Source organism: Ictalurus punctatus, chromosome 27 (assembly GCF_001660625.3).
Source record: "Ictalurus punctatus breed USDA103 chromosome 27, Coco_2.0, whole genome shotgun sequence".
Lineage (NCBI taxonomy): Eukaryota > Metazoa > Chordata > Actinopteri > Siluriformes > Ictaluridae > Ictalurus > Ictalurus punctatus.
This window is the reverse complement of record NC_030442.2, coordinates 3,581,933-3,602,603: the sequence shown is the minus strand read 5'-3', so window position 1 is coordinate 3,602,603 and position 20,671 is coordinate 3,581,933. Positions and strand designations below refer to the sequence as shown.

At 37.9% G+C, this 20,671-nt stretch overlaps 2 protein-coding genes and 1 long non-coding RNA gene across 13 annotated transcripts in view; 1 reads left to right on the top strand and 2 right to left on the bottom strand.

Moving 5' to 3' along the window:
- Positions 1-15,661, bottom strand: part of LOC128629306 (uncharacterized) — a 28,837-nt gene extending 13,176 nt beyond the window's left edge. For both annotated transcript variants that reach the window (XR_008393677.1, XR_008393678.1), the window contains exon 1: positions 15,553-15,661. This is a non-coding gene — a long non-coding RNA (uncharacterized LOC128629306). The remainder of the gene's footprint in view (positions 1-15,552) is intronic.
- LOC108259252 (uncharacterized) overlaps positions 1-20,671 on the bottom strand; it is a 201,073-nt gene that overhangs the window by 22,921 nt on the left and 157,481 nt on the right. The gene's annotated exons all lie outside the window — the stretch shown is intronic.
- The window catches only part of LOC108259612 (CD276 antigen homolog), a 95,260-nt gene continuing 75,661 nt past the window's right edge, over positions 1,073-20,671 (top strand). The window contains exons 1-5 of one of the 6 annotated variants that reach the window (XM_053676769.1): positions 4,052-4,552; positions 5,411-5,529; positions 6,198-6,238; positions 15,499-15,810; positions 16,374-16,702. In XM_053676769.1, the coding sequence (XP_053532744.1) occupies positions 5,411-5,529; positions 6,198-6,238; positions 15,499-15,810; positions 16,374-16,402 (501 nt within the window). In that variant the 5' untranslated portion in view covers positions 4,052-4,552 and the 3' untranslated portion in view covers positions 16,403-16,702. Of the gene's footprint in view, positions 1,085-2,565; positions 2,809-4,046; positions 4,553-5,410; positions 5,530-6,197; positions 6,239-12,589; positions 12,605-12,959; positions 13,123-15,010; positions 15,078-15,498; positions 15,811-16,373; positions 16,703-17,100; positions 17,515-20,671 lie in introns of those variants that run through there. The other 5 variants (XR_008393671.1, XR_008393670.1, XR_008393672.1 and 2 more) reach the window with 5 other exon arrangements.

The following is a 20,671-nucleotide window of genomic DNA, read 5'->3' as shown; positions in this document are numbered from 1 at the left end:
GAATACAACTTTAAAAATCTCAATCCTAAGAGAAATGGTATCCATTTCTCTTAAAAACATTTACTCTCTTACCTTAAATCACCAGCTGAATGGCTCTTTTCCTCTTTTATTTTTTAACTTCCCATCTTTGAGACAACTTCTGTTTTTCATGCAAGTTCTGCTTTTCTGTTCACTTCATTAAACAAAATTAAAATGCACTAACTAGGAAAAACTATTATAGTTCAAACAGACTCTCTCGTCAAAATGGCATGTGAACATGAGGTCTAGATCACTTGCTCTGAGCAACAGACACCGAATGGAGAACAAAGGACAACAACAACAGATGACAAACATTATGGGAACTGTGAAGAAAACTCCCCAAAACAACAGTCAGTGACAACATCAACAACCTCCACAGCGCAGGAGGTTGTTTTTTTCCAAACTGGGTGTAGTGACTACTGGTTCTTTTCTGATAGTGATAGTAGTGATAACTTTAATATTGATGATTACCTTCTCAAAACATAACATCCTCAAAGATTATTATGGTCTGTGTTATGGATGTAACCAAGTACTGTGTCTGTATATTGAGTGATCTGAAGCCAATACTGCTATAAACTTATGTAAATGCAGGGAAGTGGAACTTTACACTGGTCCAGTGTGAGCGGCCATGTTGAGTTTGCGTCACTCCGTAAACAGGAAGGGAACTGGTATTTGAGAAGACTACCCCAAGGTGACGAGTTGAAATTTCAAGTGGAGGCGCATTTTCGGTGGTTTTTACAGGTTGTAAGTGGGGAATTACAATAGATTTGTTTGTATTTTTTCCTTAATAATAGATTTGAACTCTCGCAGCGGTGCCATACGTATGTTTTCGAACTAAAATTAATATACAAAAAGTAACATCAAAAATATTAAGAAATAAAAATTGAACAAATAAAAGAAAACAATATTATTGGTAATAGACGTCATCAGGTGACGTGTTCAGCGCACGCGCACTTAAAAGTTTGGCCTGGGTTTGTTACCGGAAGTTAGCTTTTTGTGAATATTTTTGTTCTGTAAATTTATATTTATTAGAAACTGTCCCCGTGTTGTACGCAATGAATGTGAGGTATGTATCAGATAAAGTAGTACCAGTGTGAGATATTTTATGATAACGAGCTGTGTTCAGTTTAAGGCCTGGTTGAGCTAAGCTAACTCGCCACTGCAGGAGAAACTGTATAACGGAGCTGGCTAATTTCCTGACCTAGCTATACTAGCTAAAATATATTCTACAGCTGTTCTATTACTCCAATTAAATAACTATATCATTCTCCACCTTTACACTCAGATTATTAACTTATCTTCTGATTTAAACATCTTTTGTTGTATAAGAGTTTAACGGAAACTGGATTAAGTAGCTAGACCGCATTTAGCTCACCATTATCTGATATTATTAATGACAAGTTTAGCTTTTTTAGTGGTGTGTAGCAGGTCAGTCATGGGGAACTCCTTTCTAACTCCACTATACGGTGATCATACTGTGAATTTATTCTGCTGTTCCACCTCTTTTTGTTTTTTAATTACAGCTGGATTTTCTTCACCTTCCCGCTTCTGATACACACAGTTGAGCGTTTCACACCGCAGTAAACAGATGTGTGTACTGTATGGAAAAGTGAAATATGTTTAATAATTACTGAAATGGGAACATCAATGAAGATGGGTCTGTACATGAAGTTTCAACAGTTTTATGATTGAATGTACAGTAAAACATTCTTAACATTCAGTCACATTAACAAGCAACAAATGACTGGTCATTATGTGTGTGTGCGCAATATGAAATTACCCAGAGGTTTCACTGATTTAAATTGTACTTCTGCAAATCCAGTATGATACGGTAAGTGACAAATCCAGAACTTAAAAAAAATAAATATGCTTGACAGGACAGTATCATTGATCGCTGAAGTTTGTTACACACCCACAGCAGGCAAACTGTGTGACCCATGTGAATGTAGGGTTATTGGAAAAGTGCATGAAGAGATATATATATATATATATATATATATATATATATATATATATATATATATATATATATATATAATTTTTTTTTTCTTGATGTGTCCTGATGAACACATTTGTCTTAATATTATTGAGATTTTCTGTGTTTTTTTTTTTTTTACACTCATTTGTTTATGGAGACTTTGGGTGTGGGAGTTTGGTGGATTGTGAGAGTAAGCAGAACATGCCAATGCTTTGAAGGATGTGAATTGTAACAGAGTAATTTTATTTAATTGCGAATCTGTTTTTAGAGTGTCTGTTTTCATACAATGTAGCAAGTAATAATCTGTAAAAACCTTTGTAATATCACAGTCTCAAACTGGATTTAAAGAGAAGCAAATTAGTAAATGAATCACATGTGAATAATTCATATGAAAATGAATGAATAAATAAAAGACTAAAACAGAATGTCTCAGACAAAACTCCTTCATCAGCTGTGCAAAGTGCATACTGTTAGGTTTATGACTATAGATAGATTATATCTATATAGATATGAATATTTAGAGGGAAAGCTGCTCTGAGTGTTAATATGTATACATTTCTGTTGTGTAGAAGGACTTTTTAATACAGTTACAAACTTCTTGTGAATTGGGATTGTACAAGGACATTTGGGGTTACTCATGGACTCTTAAAAGATCAGCACATGACCGGTCTTCCTCTGTACCTATACTAAGATCTCCACAAAGGGCTTCATTCCGCTGGTCCACCTTCATTCGTCCTCTCAAACGTAATAACTGGTGAGACCATTCCAGTTCGGCACAAGACTCTTGTTTACGGACAATTTGTGTATATACGGTAAGTTTGGTATTTGTAAATATTTCTGAATATGTTTATGGGGTAATGGCTGTCTGTCTTTTGTTAGTAATTAGCTAGCCAGCTAGCATTAGTTATACTAGTAATGTATATTTACCTCCTCAATAAGTGTTATAGCTTTAACAAGTTAATATGTCTGTATGTTGATCTGAACAAATACTAGATTATAGCAAACAACTCATTTAAAAGTGAATAAGTACTACTCTGCTTTCAGTTGATGCTGTGAGCAGTCATGGTCACATGATACCATCTGCTGAACTTTTGGAAAACCTTTCTATTAGTAGTTGGTTGATGTTCCTTCCCAACAGTGCTTATAGGAACATTTAGGAGTTGAGAAATCCATTGGAAACCAGTACCATTGCTATTTTGCTCAATAACCTTGTTTCAGAGGGAGAGACTGTTTAAGGGAGAACTCTTTGCCTCTACCCATCATGAAACATTCCTTGTGTGACAGCTTGGAGACAATTTTTTTTGTTACTTGCATTCAGAGACTGGAAGTAATAACCTGCCAATATGTCTTCACCCAGTAGTTTTCAAAGTTGGGGCCGCCAGGGGGCCTCAACAATTTGGTGTGAAAAATAAATACATCATTTTCTCTTTCTCACTCTCAGACAACCACACACACAACCAATTCCTAATGTAATGTAAAGATGTAAGATGTAATTATTAATTTAAAACGGGGGATATTTTCAGAAGTCTGTATTTTAAATGTGTTTTAAAGACATCTTGCAAAAGGGGGGCCTCGTTCAAATGTTAATGCCATTTGGGGGGCCTTGCCCTGGAAAGGTTTTGGAACCCCTGCCTTAACCCAACCTATTCTAATAAGCACTGGTAGGAGAAGTTTCAACAAATCAGTTATATGTTTGAGAATGTCTTGCACTACATTCACACTACCAAGTGATGTCCAAAAGCACACGAAAAAACGGAGTTATTGACTCTGAAAAGAAGGAACCGATTCTGAACAGCTGAAACAAGTGGTTAGTGATTCCAGATTTACTTCCTGTACTAACCTACGTAGGTTTGTAACAAAAAACCCTCCCTCTGATCTTCATCGGCGGCTCGCTGACACACAGAGCTGAAACTTTTTATGGTAGTGGGCGACTCCTTTTTGAAATGGTAGACCAATCACAACAGACTGTAACATCTAACCAATCAGCAGAATATGCTCTCTGAAAGGAGGAGTTTAGACGGAATCGTTTAAAACGAATCACTTGTTTGTGACACTTTAGGAGTAATGCTGCAGTTTAAATTATGAGCACGTTAAAGTGTTTTTAGACTCAGGATGCATGTAAATCTATTGTACGAGACCTCTAAAGCATAATTAAGCACGTTTCAAACTATAATAACTGCGTTTTAAACCTTTTAAAGATGCATACCTTTCCCCCCAGCCCAGATCCTGGAGAACCCCTTTCTCCTGCTCAAATACACTAACTTCAGCTCAGAAAGGGCTTTTAATTAACTAAGAAGTTGAATCTGGTGGTTGGGAGCAGGGTAAACACTAAAATGTGCAGGTCGGGTGGTTCTTCACGACCAGAGTGGGGAAACTGTGAAATAAACAGTTGAGTGACGTGATGAGGCGCATGCGCCTTATCACAAGTTCCCCCTTGTTTTCGGAGGTTTTCTTACTAAGATACCGCAAATTTGTGAATATTGTTGTTCTGTTAATTTATATTTTATTTATTTCATAAGAACCTGTTTTGCTCGTGTTATACGCAATGAACGTGAGGTATGTATCGGATAAAAGCAGTACTAGAGTTAGATATTTTCCAAATGAAGAGTTTATTGAGTTTAAGCTAAGCTAAGCTAACTCGCCGCTGCCCGAAAAACAAGGCGGAACGGAGCTAGCTAATTTCCTGACCTAGCTAAACTAGCCAAAATATATTATACAGCTGTTCAATTACTCCAATTAAGTAACTGTATTACCCCTGGCCTTACACTCATCCTATTAGTTTATCTTCTGGTTTAAACATCTTTCGTTTTTACGGAAGCCCTAAAATGCTTGGCCTCGTATGGCTTCCGTACGTTCCAGAAGTATGTTCAACAGAAATGTTCAATATAAATGAAACTGGGGGGAAAAAAAAAAACCATCTTTCGTTTTTACGGAAGCCTAAAATGTTTGGCCTCTTATGGCTTCCATACGTTCTAGGAGAGTTTAATGCAATTTATTTAAACTGCACGATGATAACCAAGTAGCTAGCTTACATTTAGTTCAACATTATCTGTGCTTCTATTAATCACAAGCTTCGCTTTCTAGTCTTAGAGGAGTGCAATTTTATATTTAACCCTCTTACCCCTTAGTTCCCACAGTATTATGTCCCACAACCCTATATTCCCCATAGAAACAGCACGCCAACCCTGAGTTCCCAGGCCAAAATTGACCCCAAAATCAACATTTTAATTAAAAAATTTTTAGGCCTTGAAACAACTTATAATAATGTATTTGTGTAATATTACTTTGAAAATGAAGCAAAGTATGAAGTGAAAAAAATGAAGTGTTTTTACTCCAATTAGAGCACAATTCTTAACTAGAGAAATGCTCGTTAAAATCCTTCTACTCATTTCTACTCACTGGTTGATGCTGAAGATGAAGACGGATCAGGGTCTGAATCAGGAGACTTTGCATCTCTCAGTTTCGGTTTCAACATCGCCTGAACTTTCACTGCTGTCACTATCTAGAATCTTCGCTCTCGCCTGTGTGACTGTGTATGTTTTCTTTTTTTTTTTCACTGTTTTAGATGTACCTGTGTTCACTGTAGGTGTAACCTTAGCTGGAACACGATTAGCTTTTCGTTTTCGCATTTTTAGTTCACTTCTAATATTACACTAATGTTCAGGCTTGGATCTTCATCGTAATGCCGGCGTAATAACGTAATCACGTCATGACGTCATCAACCTTCCGGGTTAAAAAAAAAAAATGAAATAAGTAAGGAATCATAGCAGAGTAATGCCGGTACACCGGCCTTACAGGGATAATGTTTACACTGTAAAGCTGCTATATCGGCCTTACGGGTATATGGCATAGACGACCAAGCCGGTATATCGTCCTTACGGTAATAGATCAAAGACGGGCAAGCCGGTTTTTCGGCCATACGGGGTAAAAGGGTTAACCAGCACCATCCCCATGTGTTTTCCAAAACCTGCAAAGAGATTATCATCTGTCCGTGTAGAACATTTCCCTACAGACCCAGGGTGTTTTAAGGGCATCAAGAAGGGCAACAAGCACATCCTTATTATTCACTTAATACATTTCTGAACGTTCCTTCTATTTTCCCAAACTCACAAATTAAACTCATTTATAACTCCATTATACAGTGATCATACTGTGAATTTATTCTGCTCTTCCACCTCTTTCTGTTTTTGCTTAATTACAGCTGGATTTTCTGCTTCACCTTCCTGCTTCTGATACACACAGGTGAGTGTTTCACACCGCAGTAAGCAGATGTGTGTACTGTATGGAAAAGTGAAACTTATTCAGTAATTACTGAAGAAATGTGTGTGTTTAATGTGCAGTCTATACATAAAGTTTCAACAAATCAGTTTTATGTTTGAGAATGTCTTACCCTACATTCACACTAGCAAGTGATGTATGATTATTCGTTCTTTAATTATGTGCACGACACAAACCCACGATCTCCCCCTCACAACTCTGACCTCCAGTCAAAACTTATAACCATGGCTTCAGGTTCTTTTGTTATTTACACATGCCCTCACATTACAGAGAAAAATAAAACTTGGAAGGAAGTAGCAGAGATCATTTGTCAGTTATCAGAGTTACTGTAGCCTTTCTGTCCACTCGAACCAGTCTGGCCAGTCTCTGTTGACACCTCCCATCAACAAGTTGTTTCTGTCTGCAGAACCACCATCACTGGATGTTTTTTCCTTTATTGCATCATTCTGAGTAGACTGTCGCGTGTGAAAATTCCAGATCTGCAGTCATAGAAATATTCAAACCAGCTCCTCTGGTACCAACAATCATTGCCACAATAAAAATCACTCAGATCACGATCACATTCCCTTCTCCCCCCTCCCTCGGATTGTTGATCTGAACATTACCTGAAGCTGCTGGCCTGTATCTGCATGATTTTATGCATTGCACTGCTGCCACATGACTGGCTAATTAGATAATTGCATGGATGTGTAGGTGTACAGGTGTTCCTAAAAAGTGCTCAGTGAGTGTGTATTGTTGATGTATCCTGAAGTGAACATTGATTTTCTTTGTGTGTGGGTTTTTTTTTGTACTTTCAGTGTCATTGCAGAGTGTCCCTGTTGAAGGTGTTCTAGGAGAATCAGTGAACTTAACGTGTTTACTGGAACGGAAGCTCCAGGAAGTGTATTGGAAATACAAAGACGTGGTGGTGGTGTGCGACGTTCTTGACGGGAAAGCAGATTTCACTGAGCAGGATCAAGCCTTTAGAGACAGAATTACAATTTCTCCATCAGACATTAAGAAGGGGAATTTCTCCATCACGCTGAGGAACGTGAAGGAATCTGATGCAGGACCGTACACCTGCCACAGCCCTAACATCGAGACCGTAAAACTAGAACTTACCATTAAAGGTGTGTGACTGTTTTTCCAAAGTAGTTTTCCACCTGTTTCAGATGTCATCATTTGTTACGGCCCTAATTGTGCTTAATGGTATTTTTCCCCATGCTAATGGAAGACAAAGGGATTTTCCAAGTACAATTAATTTGTCATGATGTATGTGGACAAAATAATTTAAAAGGTTATTCTAATGAGAATGATCTATCTACACATGTACTGTGTAAAATTAATGGCTTGTGTTTGTGTGCAACAGAGAGACGAACCACACCAGAGGGAAAGGAGGGAGGAGGGAAACGAGTCACACCAATAAGTACTTCCACACCAGGAAACGGTGATTCCCTGAGACGTGCAGACGGTCTGTTAACGTTTCTGCTGGGATGTACTCTGCTCTACACCATAACCTTCTGAAGAAAACCACAAGCTCCGTGAATGCATTATCATCATGTACAGGCATAACAGGAATGTCTTTTACAGATTTCTGCTCGGTTTATAATGTGTGTATTTGTTTTGCAGAGTTTTGCGGTGTAGAACCCAGTGTTTCCAAAAAGTAGAATGTCTCAGACAAAATTCCTTCATCAGCTGTGCATAGAGAAGGTCATTGTGTTGTGTGTTACAGCTTTAGAAACACTTTACTCAGTACATTACTCTATCACTCGCTCACCCTCCTCCTCCTTCTCCACCTTCTATCCATTTTCATGGGTCACAATTTTTGACATAGGGCCACAAAATTGAGCACCTTATATAGGAACAGTGTGCTTCATTGACCTATTGCACTAATATATATATATATAAATGAAACATACTTTTTTTTTTTAGGTAGCATAAATAATGCTCAGGTTAGCTAGTTATACATGTTGAATATCCACTCACTTTAACCATTACAAACAAAAGTACAGCCAGGTCCATAAGTATTTGGACAGATGGGTGTTTTTTTATTTTAGTTTTAAAGCTGTCTACTACAGCGTAGTGGAGTTGAAATTAGATAATGAATATGAGCAAGATTTTCAATTTTAATTTGAGGGTATTTGCATCCCAATCAGGTGAACAGTGTAGCACTTTTTCTATGTGCCTCACTATGTAAAGGGACCAAAAGTAATTGGACAAACCAACAAATCACAAGTTAAATTGTCATTTTTAATACTTGGTTGCAAATCCTTTGTAGTCAATGACTGCTTGACGTCTGGAACATGTAGACATCACCAGAAGCTGCGTTTCTTCCCTGGTGATGATCTCACAGGCCTTTCCTTCAGCTGTCTTCACTTCCTGCTTGTTCTTGAGGTGTTTTGCCCTCAGTAAGGGAAATGCATCTGTTGGTTTCAGATCAGGTGATTGACTTGGCCTTTATAGAACATTACACTTTTTTGCTTTAAGAAAATCTCACGCTGATGTTGAAGTATGCTTCAGGTCGTTGTCCATCTGCACTGTGAAACTTTTTGAAGCATTCAGATTCAGAAGGCTGAATGTGAGCAGATAATGTAGCCCTGTACACTTCACAATTCATCCCGCTGTTTTTATCACATCAATAAATACAAGAGAACCAGTTCCACTGGCTGCCATACATGCCCACACCATAAGATCAGGTGGTACGTTTCATATCACAAGCAGTTCCTTCCCTTCTCCATACTCTTCTCATCACATCATTCTGCTACAAGTTCCTCTCATCCGTGTATAGGATGATGTTTCTGAACTGTACAGGCTTTTTCTCCTGGCCTTCCTGTTTGTGAGGCTTACCAATGATGTACATCTTGTAGTAACCCCTCTGTATTTACTCTGGTGAAGGCTTCTCTTGCTTGTTGACTTTGACACAAATACACCTACCTCCTGGAGGATGGTCTTCTTCTGGCTGGTTTTAGTGAAGTGTTTTTTCTTCACCTGGGAAAATATATTGTCATCCACCACAGTTGTTTTACGTGGTCTTCTGAGCCTTTTGGTGTTCTGAAGCTCACCAGTGCACCCTTCCTTTTTTATGAATAAAACACACCTAGCCATTAAATAGCTGAGCAGCTAATTGTCCAATTACTTTTGGTCACCACATTAAAAAGTGCTGTTTTACCTGATTCAGATGTAAATACCCTCAGATTAAAACAGGAAGCCTGGACATTGATCTCATTCATGATTTAATTTCAACTCCACTATACTGTAGTAAACAGCTGGAATAAAATTAAAATAATAAATCCATCAATGTTCAAATATTTATAGCTTTTAAAAACAGGAAAGGAACTGCTAGCTCTGAGACGAGACAAGAAGATAATTCGACCAAAATTTAGAGCAACAAATTGGGACAGGCAGCAACTATTGAAGCATCCTCATGTACAATGTTGTGCTAATTACAATTCTCAGCAGTTGTTTATACGGATGAGGAGTTTTCATGATGAAGTATGAGACATTTTATTATTGTGGTATTGTACATTTCATTTAAAAAGTATTAAATTTGCTTTTTAGCCATTACTCTACACACACTAATCCAAAAAGACACAGGAAAACATGATTTTCAATATTTCTGCTAATTTAATCAAAACTGGAATCTCTCATGTAGAGAAGTATTCACACCCTTTATGCAGCAATGACAGCTTCTAGTGTTCTTGGGAAAAAGTCAGTTTCTCTCAAGGACCCCAGTCAAGTTCTAAAGACATCTCAACATAATCAGAGCAACCAGGATGCACCTGAACTCAGTTTGGAGTGTTTAGACACATCATAGGTCTGTCATTATGGATTATTGTGTGTAGATTAACGTCCAAAAAACCTCAATTTAATCCGTTATAATTTAGAGAATTGTGTAAAAGCGGAAGTGTTTACCCTCTGTGTGTATCTTACTGCCTCGGTCCAGTGATTTTGTTTTTTACTTCATGCTATTTATTTCATTTTGTATTTCTATAAACTATAGATGTGTTCAGAAGGACATTTTGATGGCTGTCAGAAAACAGGAACCACATAGCATGTACAAATTTACATATACATGCAGATTTACATTGGAAACATTAAGTTCTAATAAAACTGTAGTACTGTTTATTTTTATTTGCTGTAAAGTGTCCCTGTGAATGTACTGCAAATGTTCCTTAAGTCACGCAATAAACATTTCACTTTAGCCTTTTAAAAAAAAAAAATGTTTTTTAAGTTTACTAAACCAGTGTTACATTGCATTGATAGTTTACTAAGTTGCTTTGATAATAAAGGATCTGCTGGCTGAATTATCATGCCTATTATTGAAAATGTGCACCTGATGGAACTCATTACTATGATCATGTTATAAAGAACACGTCATTTAGGCGCTGATAAATAAAAACATACAATTGAAAGAGGATGTAATTACTTTTTCCCCCATGACTGATGTTCGATATGAACACTAACTAAAGCTCTTGACCTGTTTCTGTATGACTGACTCGCTGATTGAGGATTACACGAGTGAGCAGGTGGACAGTGGACAGTGGGTGTTTGACTAACCCTAACCCAGACATGCATCACCATTGCTGTAGGTTATACACTTGAATATAACTTTAAAAATCTCAATCCTAAGAGAAATGGTATCCATTTCTCTTAAAAACATTTACTCTCTTACCTTAAATCACCAGCTGAATGGCTCTTTTCCTCTTTTATTTTTTAACTTCCCATCTTTGAGACAACTTCTGTTTTTCATGCAAGTTCTGCTTTTCTGTTCACTTCATTAAACAAAATTAAAATGCACTAACTAGGAAAAACTATTATAGTTCAAACAGACTCTCTCGTCAAAATGGCAGCAGGTGAACATGAGGTCTAGATCACTTGCTCTGAGCAACAGACACCGAATGGAGAACAAAGGACAACAACAACAGATGACAAACATTATGGGAACTGTGAAGAAAACTCCCAAAAACAACAGTCAGTGACAACATCAACAACCTCCACAGCGCAGGGGTGTAGGTATCAGGATCCACCATTTGAAGAAGACTTGGAGAGCAGAAACCATACCAGGCCATACCACAAGAAACAAATCACTCATCAGTATTAAGAATTAGGAAGCCAGATTTTGGAATTTGAAAATACTGAAATACAGAGATGAGCCACAGAAGTTCTGGAACCAAGAAGAACCTCTACCAAAGTGAGGGAACGGCAAAAATGTGGCAGCAGAAAGGATCTGCTCATGATCCAAAACATTCAAGCTCATCTCTGAAACATGGTGGAAGATCAGAGATCATGATGGCTTGCATGACTGCTTCTGGAACTTTCTCACTAATCTTTATTGATGATGGAACTCATGATATTAGCAGCAGAATGAATTCAGGAGTTTACAGGAGCATTCTGTCTGACAATTTCAGTGCTCAGTGTTCACAAGGTCACTTTGGTGGCTGGTTATCAATGTTAAAGAGTGCAGAAAGGCACGTTAATCATTATCATCGTCATCATCGCAGTGTTTTTCAGTCCTGATCATCTAGTCCTTGTTTGCATAGTTTTGTGTTTGCTTTGCATGTTTCATGTCCATGGACAGAACCGCACCTGCAGACAGTTGTACCAGCTGACCTTATAGATCCTGTACAGATCATAGATAATAAAGGACTCTCTCTTCCCCTCCACCATCCTCCTCACACATGGGCTCATGGGTCAAATCATTGGCACGTTTTCCAACAGCTTCAGACGTGAACATTTTTTTATGACTCTAAAAATGTATTTCATGATTGGTCTCTTTGGTGTCAAAAGTTCTTTGTTTTTCCCCCATGGTAATAGATGGAAAATAGATTTAATAGATGGAAAAGATTTAATATGTTCTAATGAAAATGATCCATCAGCACATATACTGTGCCAGGTTAATGGCTTCTGTTTGTGCGCAACAGAGAGAGAAGAGAAACGATCACACCCGCGTGTATTGTCTCACTAAATGGTGAATTCCCGAGACGTGCAGACGTTCTGTTAACATTCCTTCCCCCATGGACCATGTTAGCAACCAAATGACATCCTAGCATTTGTTGTGAAAGGGTTTTCCTTCACCAGGGAAACAATTCTTCTGCCCTCCACCACCTTCTGGGCTTGTTCATCTCGATGCAGAGCTGGGCCTGCAGCCAGGTATCATTTGAACTTGTAGAACTTGTACAGATCGTAGATAATAAAATATGGCAAAGGATAAAGGATTTCATCAAAATCCTATGTTCCTATGGCCTATGTTCGGAGGCATTTGTTGAGGGCCTGGCAGCATTATTTGCAACCTACTACAACTTCAGCCTTGCTTATCGGGATGAAGCTGCATGCACACTGGAATTCATTGAGGTAAGTCACGTCTTTAACTTTTTCTCATTATTTCTTTCCTTGACTTTGTTTATGCAAATTTTTGTCCTCAACTCAAAAGTTACGGTAAACATTTGGACTCCTGCTTCTCATGTCCATCAAATTCACCCCACTCAAAAATGGCTTATTTTGCCATGAAGAATGTTTTAAGGTTTTTATTAGGATTAGATTATTATGTGGGAAAATAGTAGAAAGGAACCTACGATGATTTATAATCAGGCATGTAGTTAATATTGCTGGTGTCAGGGATTTCCCCATCCCGGCGCTCACTTTCACAAGTCTTACCCGTTGGGTACATGCTGTTTTTTGATAATTGACGCTCTGGGTGTTTATTTAGGAATCGTGGACATTAACCCACAAACGGGATCAAAGGTTGCTGCTGGAAATCTAGACAAGAAAACTCGTGAAATGAACCCACATTATGCATTCTGCTTCGAAAGCTGGAGGACTTTTTTTTTTTTTTTTTTTAACATGTATTCCAGTGTAATGGGAATAAGAAGGTAGGCACACCCCTCTGACCAATATTTTACGCTCATGTAAAGTCTTGGACTTTGAATGTATTGGCAGTTTAAACAGTAGACACAAAGTTCTGACCATTTCATTTGTGTTGGTTTGTTTCAAGTTTATAACTGAAGTTCAGTCACACTCTAGTGATGAGTCCCTTTAATTCCCTGTACGACCGAAAATTTATTGCTGCTGCTCTCGGGTCTTGGTAGCAGAAGGAAGTCCTTTTCTTTTTTGTCTTTTTGTCCTATTTGCAAAACTTAAGCAGATTTTCATTTATTGTGAAATCTCCACCCTCATTGATTTTATTTATTTATTTATTTATTTATTACTAGTGTTTTGGAAACTGGTGCTTATTAGGGTTAAGTGTAAAGTTTTACTGTTCACAAGTATATTAAATTGACACAATGAGAGACTGTCACCATAGCGCCAGCAAAGGGCGCTGAGGCGACAATGTGCATGAGCGGCTTCAGGGCGCGCACGTGCTTGAGATGCGCATGGACACTACCACTGTGTCAAGTTTTGCCGATTGTCAGCAATTAAGAGAGTGGTGACTAGTTCTTTGATGTGCACGTCGCGCGGCATTAACCTGAACTCAACTGAATCTACCCCTACGAATCGGGACTGGACTAAGAGAGACAAAGCTAAAGAGTTACATCAAAGCAACACCAAGCCAAACAAGTTGTGTGTTCATGATATGCCATAGTTGAGTGTTCATGCCATGCCTAAGTTAGATGAGTGTTTCCTACCATAGTTTAAGGAGGGTTCATTGGATTAAAGAACGTTCATGTTTTAGTTTAAGGAGTGTTCAGGTCTTAGATCAATTAGTGTTTCCGTTCCATGTCCTCTGCTTAAGTATCAAAAAGACTTCCTTCCTGCTCTTACTTCCTGTCCAAGTCTCGTCCCGTAACAGAGACTAACGCAGTATGTGATTACTGAATTTACAGCAAACGGAGGTTTATATAAAATGTACTACATCACACTACTGAAAAATCTCGTCTGTCGGGGTAGGTTCCTTTCCATTTCGGGTCCTGAACAAAGCGAGATGGAGGAGTATGTTTTGGAGTCGTTGTCGCTGGGGATTATTCAACCATCCAACTTGCCAACAGGGGCATGGGTTTTGTAAATAAGGTCCTAAGGTCCCCCCCTCATCACCTCACTCACAGCGAACAGAAATATGAAGTGGTTAATGGGAACCTTCTAGTCGCCAAGTGGAGGAAATGAAATACTTCACTGGTAGTGTAATTGCCGTGCTTCAGGTGTGTGTAGCTGGGTGCACCTGACTCTTGTTTGCATAGTGGTGCATTTGTTTTGCATGGTTTCGGTCTACAGAGAGGGCCAGGCCTGCAGCCAGTTTCACCAGTTCAACTCGCAGATCTCGTAGAGGTTGTAGATAATAAAACATTATTACGCTATGATGAGACGATGTTCCCATAATAAACAGATAAAAATAAAAAAAATGTTGTCCTTTTAGTGTCACTATACTCACGTAGATTTGTTTGTATTTTTTTCCTCTTAATAATAACTTTGAACTCAAAAAATTAATAGTAAAAATAAATATATTTTAAAGCAAATAAAAATAAATAAATAAATATAAAAAAATTCTGGCAATCAGGCATTGTCAGGTGCCATGACTCTAAAGTTCCTCCTATTTTGGAGGGTTTGTTACCTAGGGACCTTTTTGTGAATATCAGTGTTCTGTTCATTTCTATTTTATTTACTTTACTTTTATTTTTATTACTTTTATTTTATTTACTGATTTTTGAACATTCCTTCTAGTTTCCCGAATTCACAAATTAAACTCATTTATAACTCCATTATACAGCGATCATACTGTGAATTTATTCTGCTGTTCCACTGCTTTCTGTTTTTTTTAAATTACAGCTGGATTTTCTTCACCTTCCTGCTTCTGATACACACAAGTGAGCGTTTCACACCGCAGTAAGCACATGTGTGTACTGTATGGAAAAGTGAAATTTATTATAATAATTACTGAAATGTGAGCATCAGTGGGTCTAGACATGAAGATTCAACAGTTCTTTGATTGAATGTGGAGAACCTTAAGCAGGAAATGACTGCTCATTTTCTGTTTATGTGCTCAACATTAACTCTGTGATTTCAAGAACATAAAACAATGAGACTTTTCTCAGTTCAATGCAAATTAGTTGCGATGCAATAAGAGACAAATTCAGACGATTGGCTTGAATGAAACTTACACCAGTCCTATAGCGTGACGTCTCGAATAGTGTGAATGTGGTGATATTGCAAAAGTGCATGAAGCTTTTTATATATAGTGTTGATGTACCTGATGCACACATTTGTATTTATATTATTGAGATTTGCTGTGTTTTTGATTTTTTTCCTCCTTTCAGTGTCAGTGCAGAGTGTCCCTGTTGAAGGTTTTACAGGAGAAACCGTTCACTTACCGTGTTCACTTGGACAGAAGCTGCAGACTGTGTATTGGCGATACGACGACAGCAAGACGGTCTGTGACATCAGTGGCGGTAAAGCAGATTTTGATGAGCAGCATTCAGCCTATAAAGACAGAGTTAAAATTTCTCAATCAGAAATTGAAAAGGGGGATTTCTCAATCACGCTGAGCAACGTGAAGGAATCTGATTCAGGACTGTACACCTGCATCGTCCCAAACAGCAAGACCCTGACACTAGAACTAACTGTTAAAGGTGTGTATGACTTTTTATCTCAAATCAAACATGAAGCTTTTTCTTAAGCAGGAAGTTTCTGTCACGTTTTTTTAGTTTTGTTCATCACGATTCAGTCACTATATTCAAAATGATCTGATGAAATCCTAAAGATGAGTCCATTTAAATAACTTAAGATCACTGCTAATATGTATATACATAAACACATTTATAACTCGTTATGTATTGAGTGTCCTCAACAATCTGGCACCCTTCATAAAAATCAACACTAATTAATATATAAAAAGAATAAAATATGGCATAAGTTCAAATGTTTTTCCCAAATAAATTTAAGAAGCCATGTTTCCAAATTGATCAGCATCCTCATAATTAATTAATATACAGCGACTCCTGCTCTGGAGAGAATAACAGCACTGAATCACTTCCTGTAATGTCTAACAGTGTTGATGCTTGTAGAGGATCCTGGTCCACTCCTCCATTTTACACTCCTTTGTGCATGTGGAAGCTACTTGTGAATTCAGATCACAAGTTTTCTGCAGGGTTCATTCACAAAGCATTACATTTTCTGTCTCTGTAATCATCAGGAAGTAGGTTTGTCTCGTCATCTCGCTGAAAACTCGTTTTCGGCAAAGTCTGAAGCTCCTGGCAGAGGCAACCAGGAGATCATTTTCTGAAATATTCTGATGAATAGTAGAATTCTTGATGCCACCAACCTTCACTACAGTCCCTGAACCACCAAACACAATACATCCCCAGAGCAACACCGATCCACCACCATGTTTTACAGCAGCTATCGGGTGTTTTTTTTTCTTTCCTGCATGCTTTTTCAATTCTTCACCAATCATGCTGCTGGGATGCAAAATCAAAAGGTTTGAAGAGGAACGTCTTTCTTGCAACACTTCTGAACTTCTTGTTCAGAAAGTGTGTTTTAACATATCCCTCCCTCCCCCCCTCGACTTGACAATCACAAGAATCCCGCAACTTGTGCGTTTCTTCTAAAAACTGATCTTTATACTCTCTTTTCCCCTCCACCCTCCTCCTCAATCATGGGCCAAATCCCCCCCCAAATAAATAAATAAATAAATAAATAAATTTTGTTAGGCCCCTAAATATTGTGCTTAATGATATTTTTAAACTGTTTAAGTATTTTTATGCTCTTGCTCTTTTGTGTTAAATGTTCTGGTAAAGGGCTTCCCCCAAGTACAATTAATATATTTTTTGGAGAAAATGATTTAAAAGGTTATTCTAATGAGAACGATCCATCTACACATGTACTTGGCCTAGTTAATGGCTTCTGTTTGTGTCCAACAGAGAAACCAATCCCACTAACAGGTGAATCTCCGAGACCAGCAGAAGGTCTGTTAACGTTCCTGCTGGGATGTGCTCTGCTCTTCAACTTAACCTTCTGAAGAAAACCCCAAGCTCTGTGTGTGTATTATCTTCACATCATCACAGCAATGTCTTTTACAGATTTCTGTTCAGTTTTTAATTTCTTTCACTAAAATCAGTACTACTTTGGATCGATAGTTGACTGAGTTGCATTGATGATAATGGATCAGGTTTTATAATGAATTCTGCTGGGTTTTCTGTTGAATCATCATGTTAACGGAAAACATACACCTGATGAAACTCGTTATGATGATAACGTGTATACGTGCAACATAAAAAAAGCATATTAAAAGTATGGCTTTGATTTTTTCTCAAAGCAATGCGATTAAAAAGTGATCAGTTCTGCAGCATTTGTACTTTGACAGCAGAGCGCCACTATTCCTCTTTATTTGCTGTGACCAATGAGCATAAACGTACCACGTGACGTCACACACGCACACGACCCTGAAGCTTGGTGAGACGACAGAAGAAAACTTTAAAACTGACCCACATGTGAGCAACAACAAGTGTGTCCTAAACAAATATTTAATATTAGTTCATTCTGAATATTAAATTCCCCAATTATTAAAACAAATCAACGACTATACGTGTGAAATGAACCATGGCTGCGTTTCTCGAGACACGTTTGCAGACGAGGTGCTCTCAACAAAAGAAATAAAAACAATGACAAATTATTTAATCAGCTGTTAATTACACTGATTTCTATTTAACTTTGGGACACACTCATAGGATTAAATTCTAACATGGTACAAATGTTACACTAAACAGTAGTAAGTATGGCTCAGGATTTATATTACAAATGTCAAGTTAACCTCTGAACAACAACTTCATATGAAACATGAAAACATGGTAGGTGAAGTTGTTTTTTCTTCCCTTTTGATGTGGTCTACTTGTGGTAGGGATCACATGCTGTGGAAAAACATTTTCAAGCCATTTTCACTTCCAGAGGTCAGCCATTTCCAGTCAGAGCTGGCGATTCACAGTAAGCGGCCATGTTGTTGAGCCGAGCTTAACGTCATGCAAATGAGACGCGATGTCACGACTACCAGTGGAAGTACCGGTCCATTCTGACCCCTACTTCATCATTAAACATGATCCAGTGCTGGCTCAGAACATCCACTGCTGAATTCTCTCTTTATATCTATGGAACTCTTTTGGGTTTTGAGTGTAGTCATACAGTTTGTTTGTTACTGCATGTGACTGCTTTAAGACTACGCAGGAAGCCCTTAACATTTCATTAAACTGCAGCACTGAAATGTTTACCGAAGTGTCTAAACATCAATTTTGGTGTAATTAAATAATTTTAGTGAATCAAATGATCATTTGAAGACCTCTTGAAGGGGCAGAACCTCATAACCAACTGCCAATCACGAAACAAGAATAACCCTAGGATCATCGGGATCGCTTGGAGCCTGCAGTAGTGGTGTAATTTCCAAATATAAATAAACTTTAAGAATAAACATTTTTTATTCCCCCCAAAAGTGTTGTTTATGAATTGCTAGCTTGCCGTCACTTCCTTCTTCAGCTAGCAGCTCAGCTATGTTTTGGCACAAAATAACAGAAACTGCCAATGTTTGATGCTCATACTTACAAGGACAGACTTAAAATTCTAAAAGAGGACAGTATCTTTAGTTAATTCAGTACATTTAGGTGGTGAGTAATGAAAACATGAATTGAAAGAGGATGCCATTACTTTTTCCCATGACTATGTCCACATCAGCCCGTTTTGCTTCCTCTGTATTTAACCACCAGACATACAGGATGTGTGAAGATCTGGAATCATTATGATGTCGGTCATGTAAATTCCAGTAAATAAACACTTCCCGATTCATCTCATGCACCATAAACCTCGCCAATGCTGCATTTAGTTTATTTTATTTCAGGCTGCAACACTTTGTGACTTGTTGCTTAATAACCTTCCTGTCTGACCAGTCTCCCCTGACCAGTCTGACCAGTCTCCCCTGACCTCTCTCCATCATCACCAAGGAAATCCCGGGAGAGCAGACGTTTCTGAAATACTCAAACCAGCCTGTCTGACAGCAGCAACCACACCACAGTCAGAGTCTCTGACAGATTTTTTTCCATTCTGATCTTCGATATGAACATTAACTAAAGCTCTTGACCTGTTTCTGTATGAGTGATGGATAACTTTTATACATGTTTACTGTGCATTTAAAGAACAAAAAACACACCATCAAGACTGCTCTAGGTAATACATGTGTGGATACATACATACATACACTAATATATATATATATATATACACATACATACATACATACACATATATACATACACACAAACACACACACGAGAATCTAAATCCTAAGAAAAACAGTGTTTGTCACAAAATGTTAATAATTCTGCTGGAATTCAACTCCTTTTTTCTATTTTCACCTTCAAAAAAACCCCAACGGATTCTCTTACCTTAAATCACCAGCTGAATGGATTTATTTCCTCTTTTATTTACAGCTGAATCTTTTCATCTAAGTTCTGCCTTTCCACTCACTTCAGTAAACAAAACTAAACTGCACTGACCAGGAAACACCAGTCAAACAGACTCATAATGTCCGTGCGTGGAAGAATGAATCAGGTGTAGATCAGCTGCTCTGTTACCTAGGAAGTGTGTTGGCAAAACGCTGTGGGCGTGGTCACGCGTGTGGGCGTGGTGAACTCCGTCACACACCTGTACTCATAATCATGCTTTGCGCCCCAAGTGTTTGAGATTAGAACTGACCCCCCCCCCACTTTTATTTTATTTATTTTTTATTGTATTTATTTTTGTATTATTTGATTTAATGTAGTTGTTTTTCCAAATAAATGTTTCCTGATGGATCTTTATCATTTGTATGACGGTAAGTTGCACCATAGGTCTGAGTTCAAACGCAAAACACAGTTTGGAATAAACAGTTTTGCAATTGATTAAAGAATAATAATAAAAAAACATGACAGGGTGTGCTGATATTGGAAAATAATCCACACCAGGATTGTTTGCTTTAATAGGTACTCTAAAATACTAAACTAATCTGTTTTGACATGTTAACTAAATTGCAAAAAAAATAGCTCCATGTGTCTGTCAATTGCTGCCTTCGATAATTTGTTTGTTAATTTTATTTAATTTTTTCATCTTCCTGATGTCTACAGTCACGTTGACTTGATTTAACAAACATCTACCAAACTAAAGAGACTACTAAAAAGTTTACAAGGACTCAAATTAGGATATTAGATTACAGCTGTAGAGATTATTTTCCACCACTAGAGGGCAGTATTTGTTCAGCGTTACTAGTTTTAACGCCTCTGTAAATCAAAACCTGATTGTATACGTGACCAGACGCCCTCTAGTGGCTGACTGCAGTACATTTTTCAAACCACGTCCATTCCAAAGTTACTCAGTGGGACAGGTGGCAAACTTCCATCTTAAGTTACATCTCCACAAATAATTTTTTGGAAAAATTGTGCTGTTATTTGAAAACGTTCTCCAACAATATTTTTT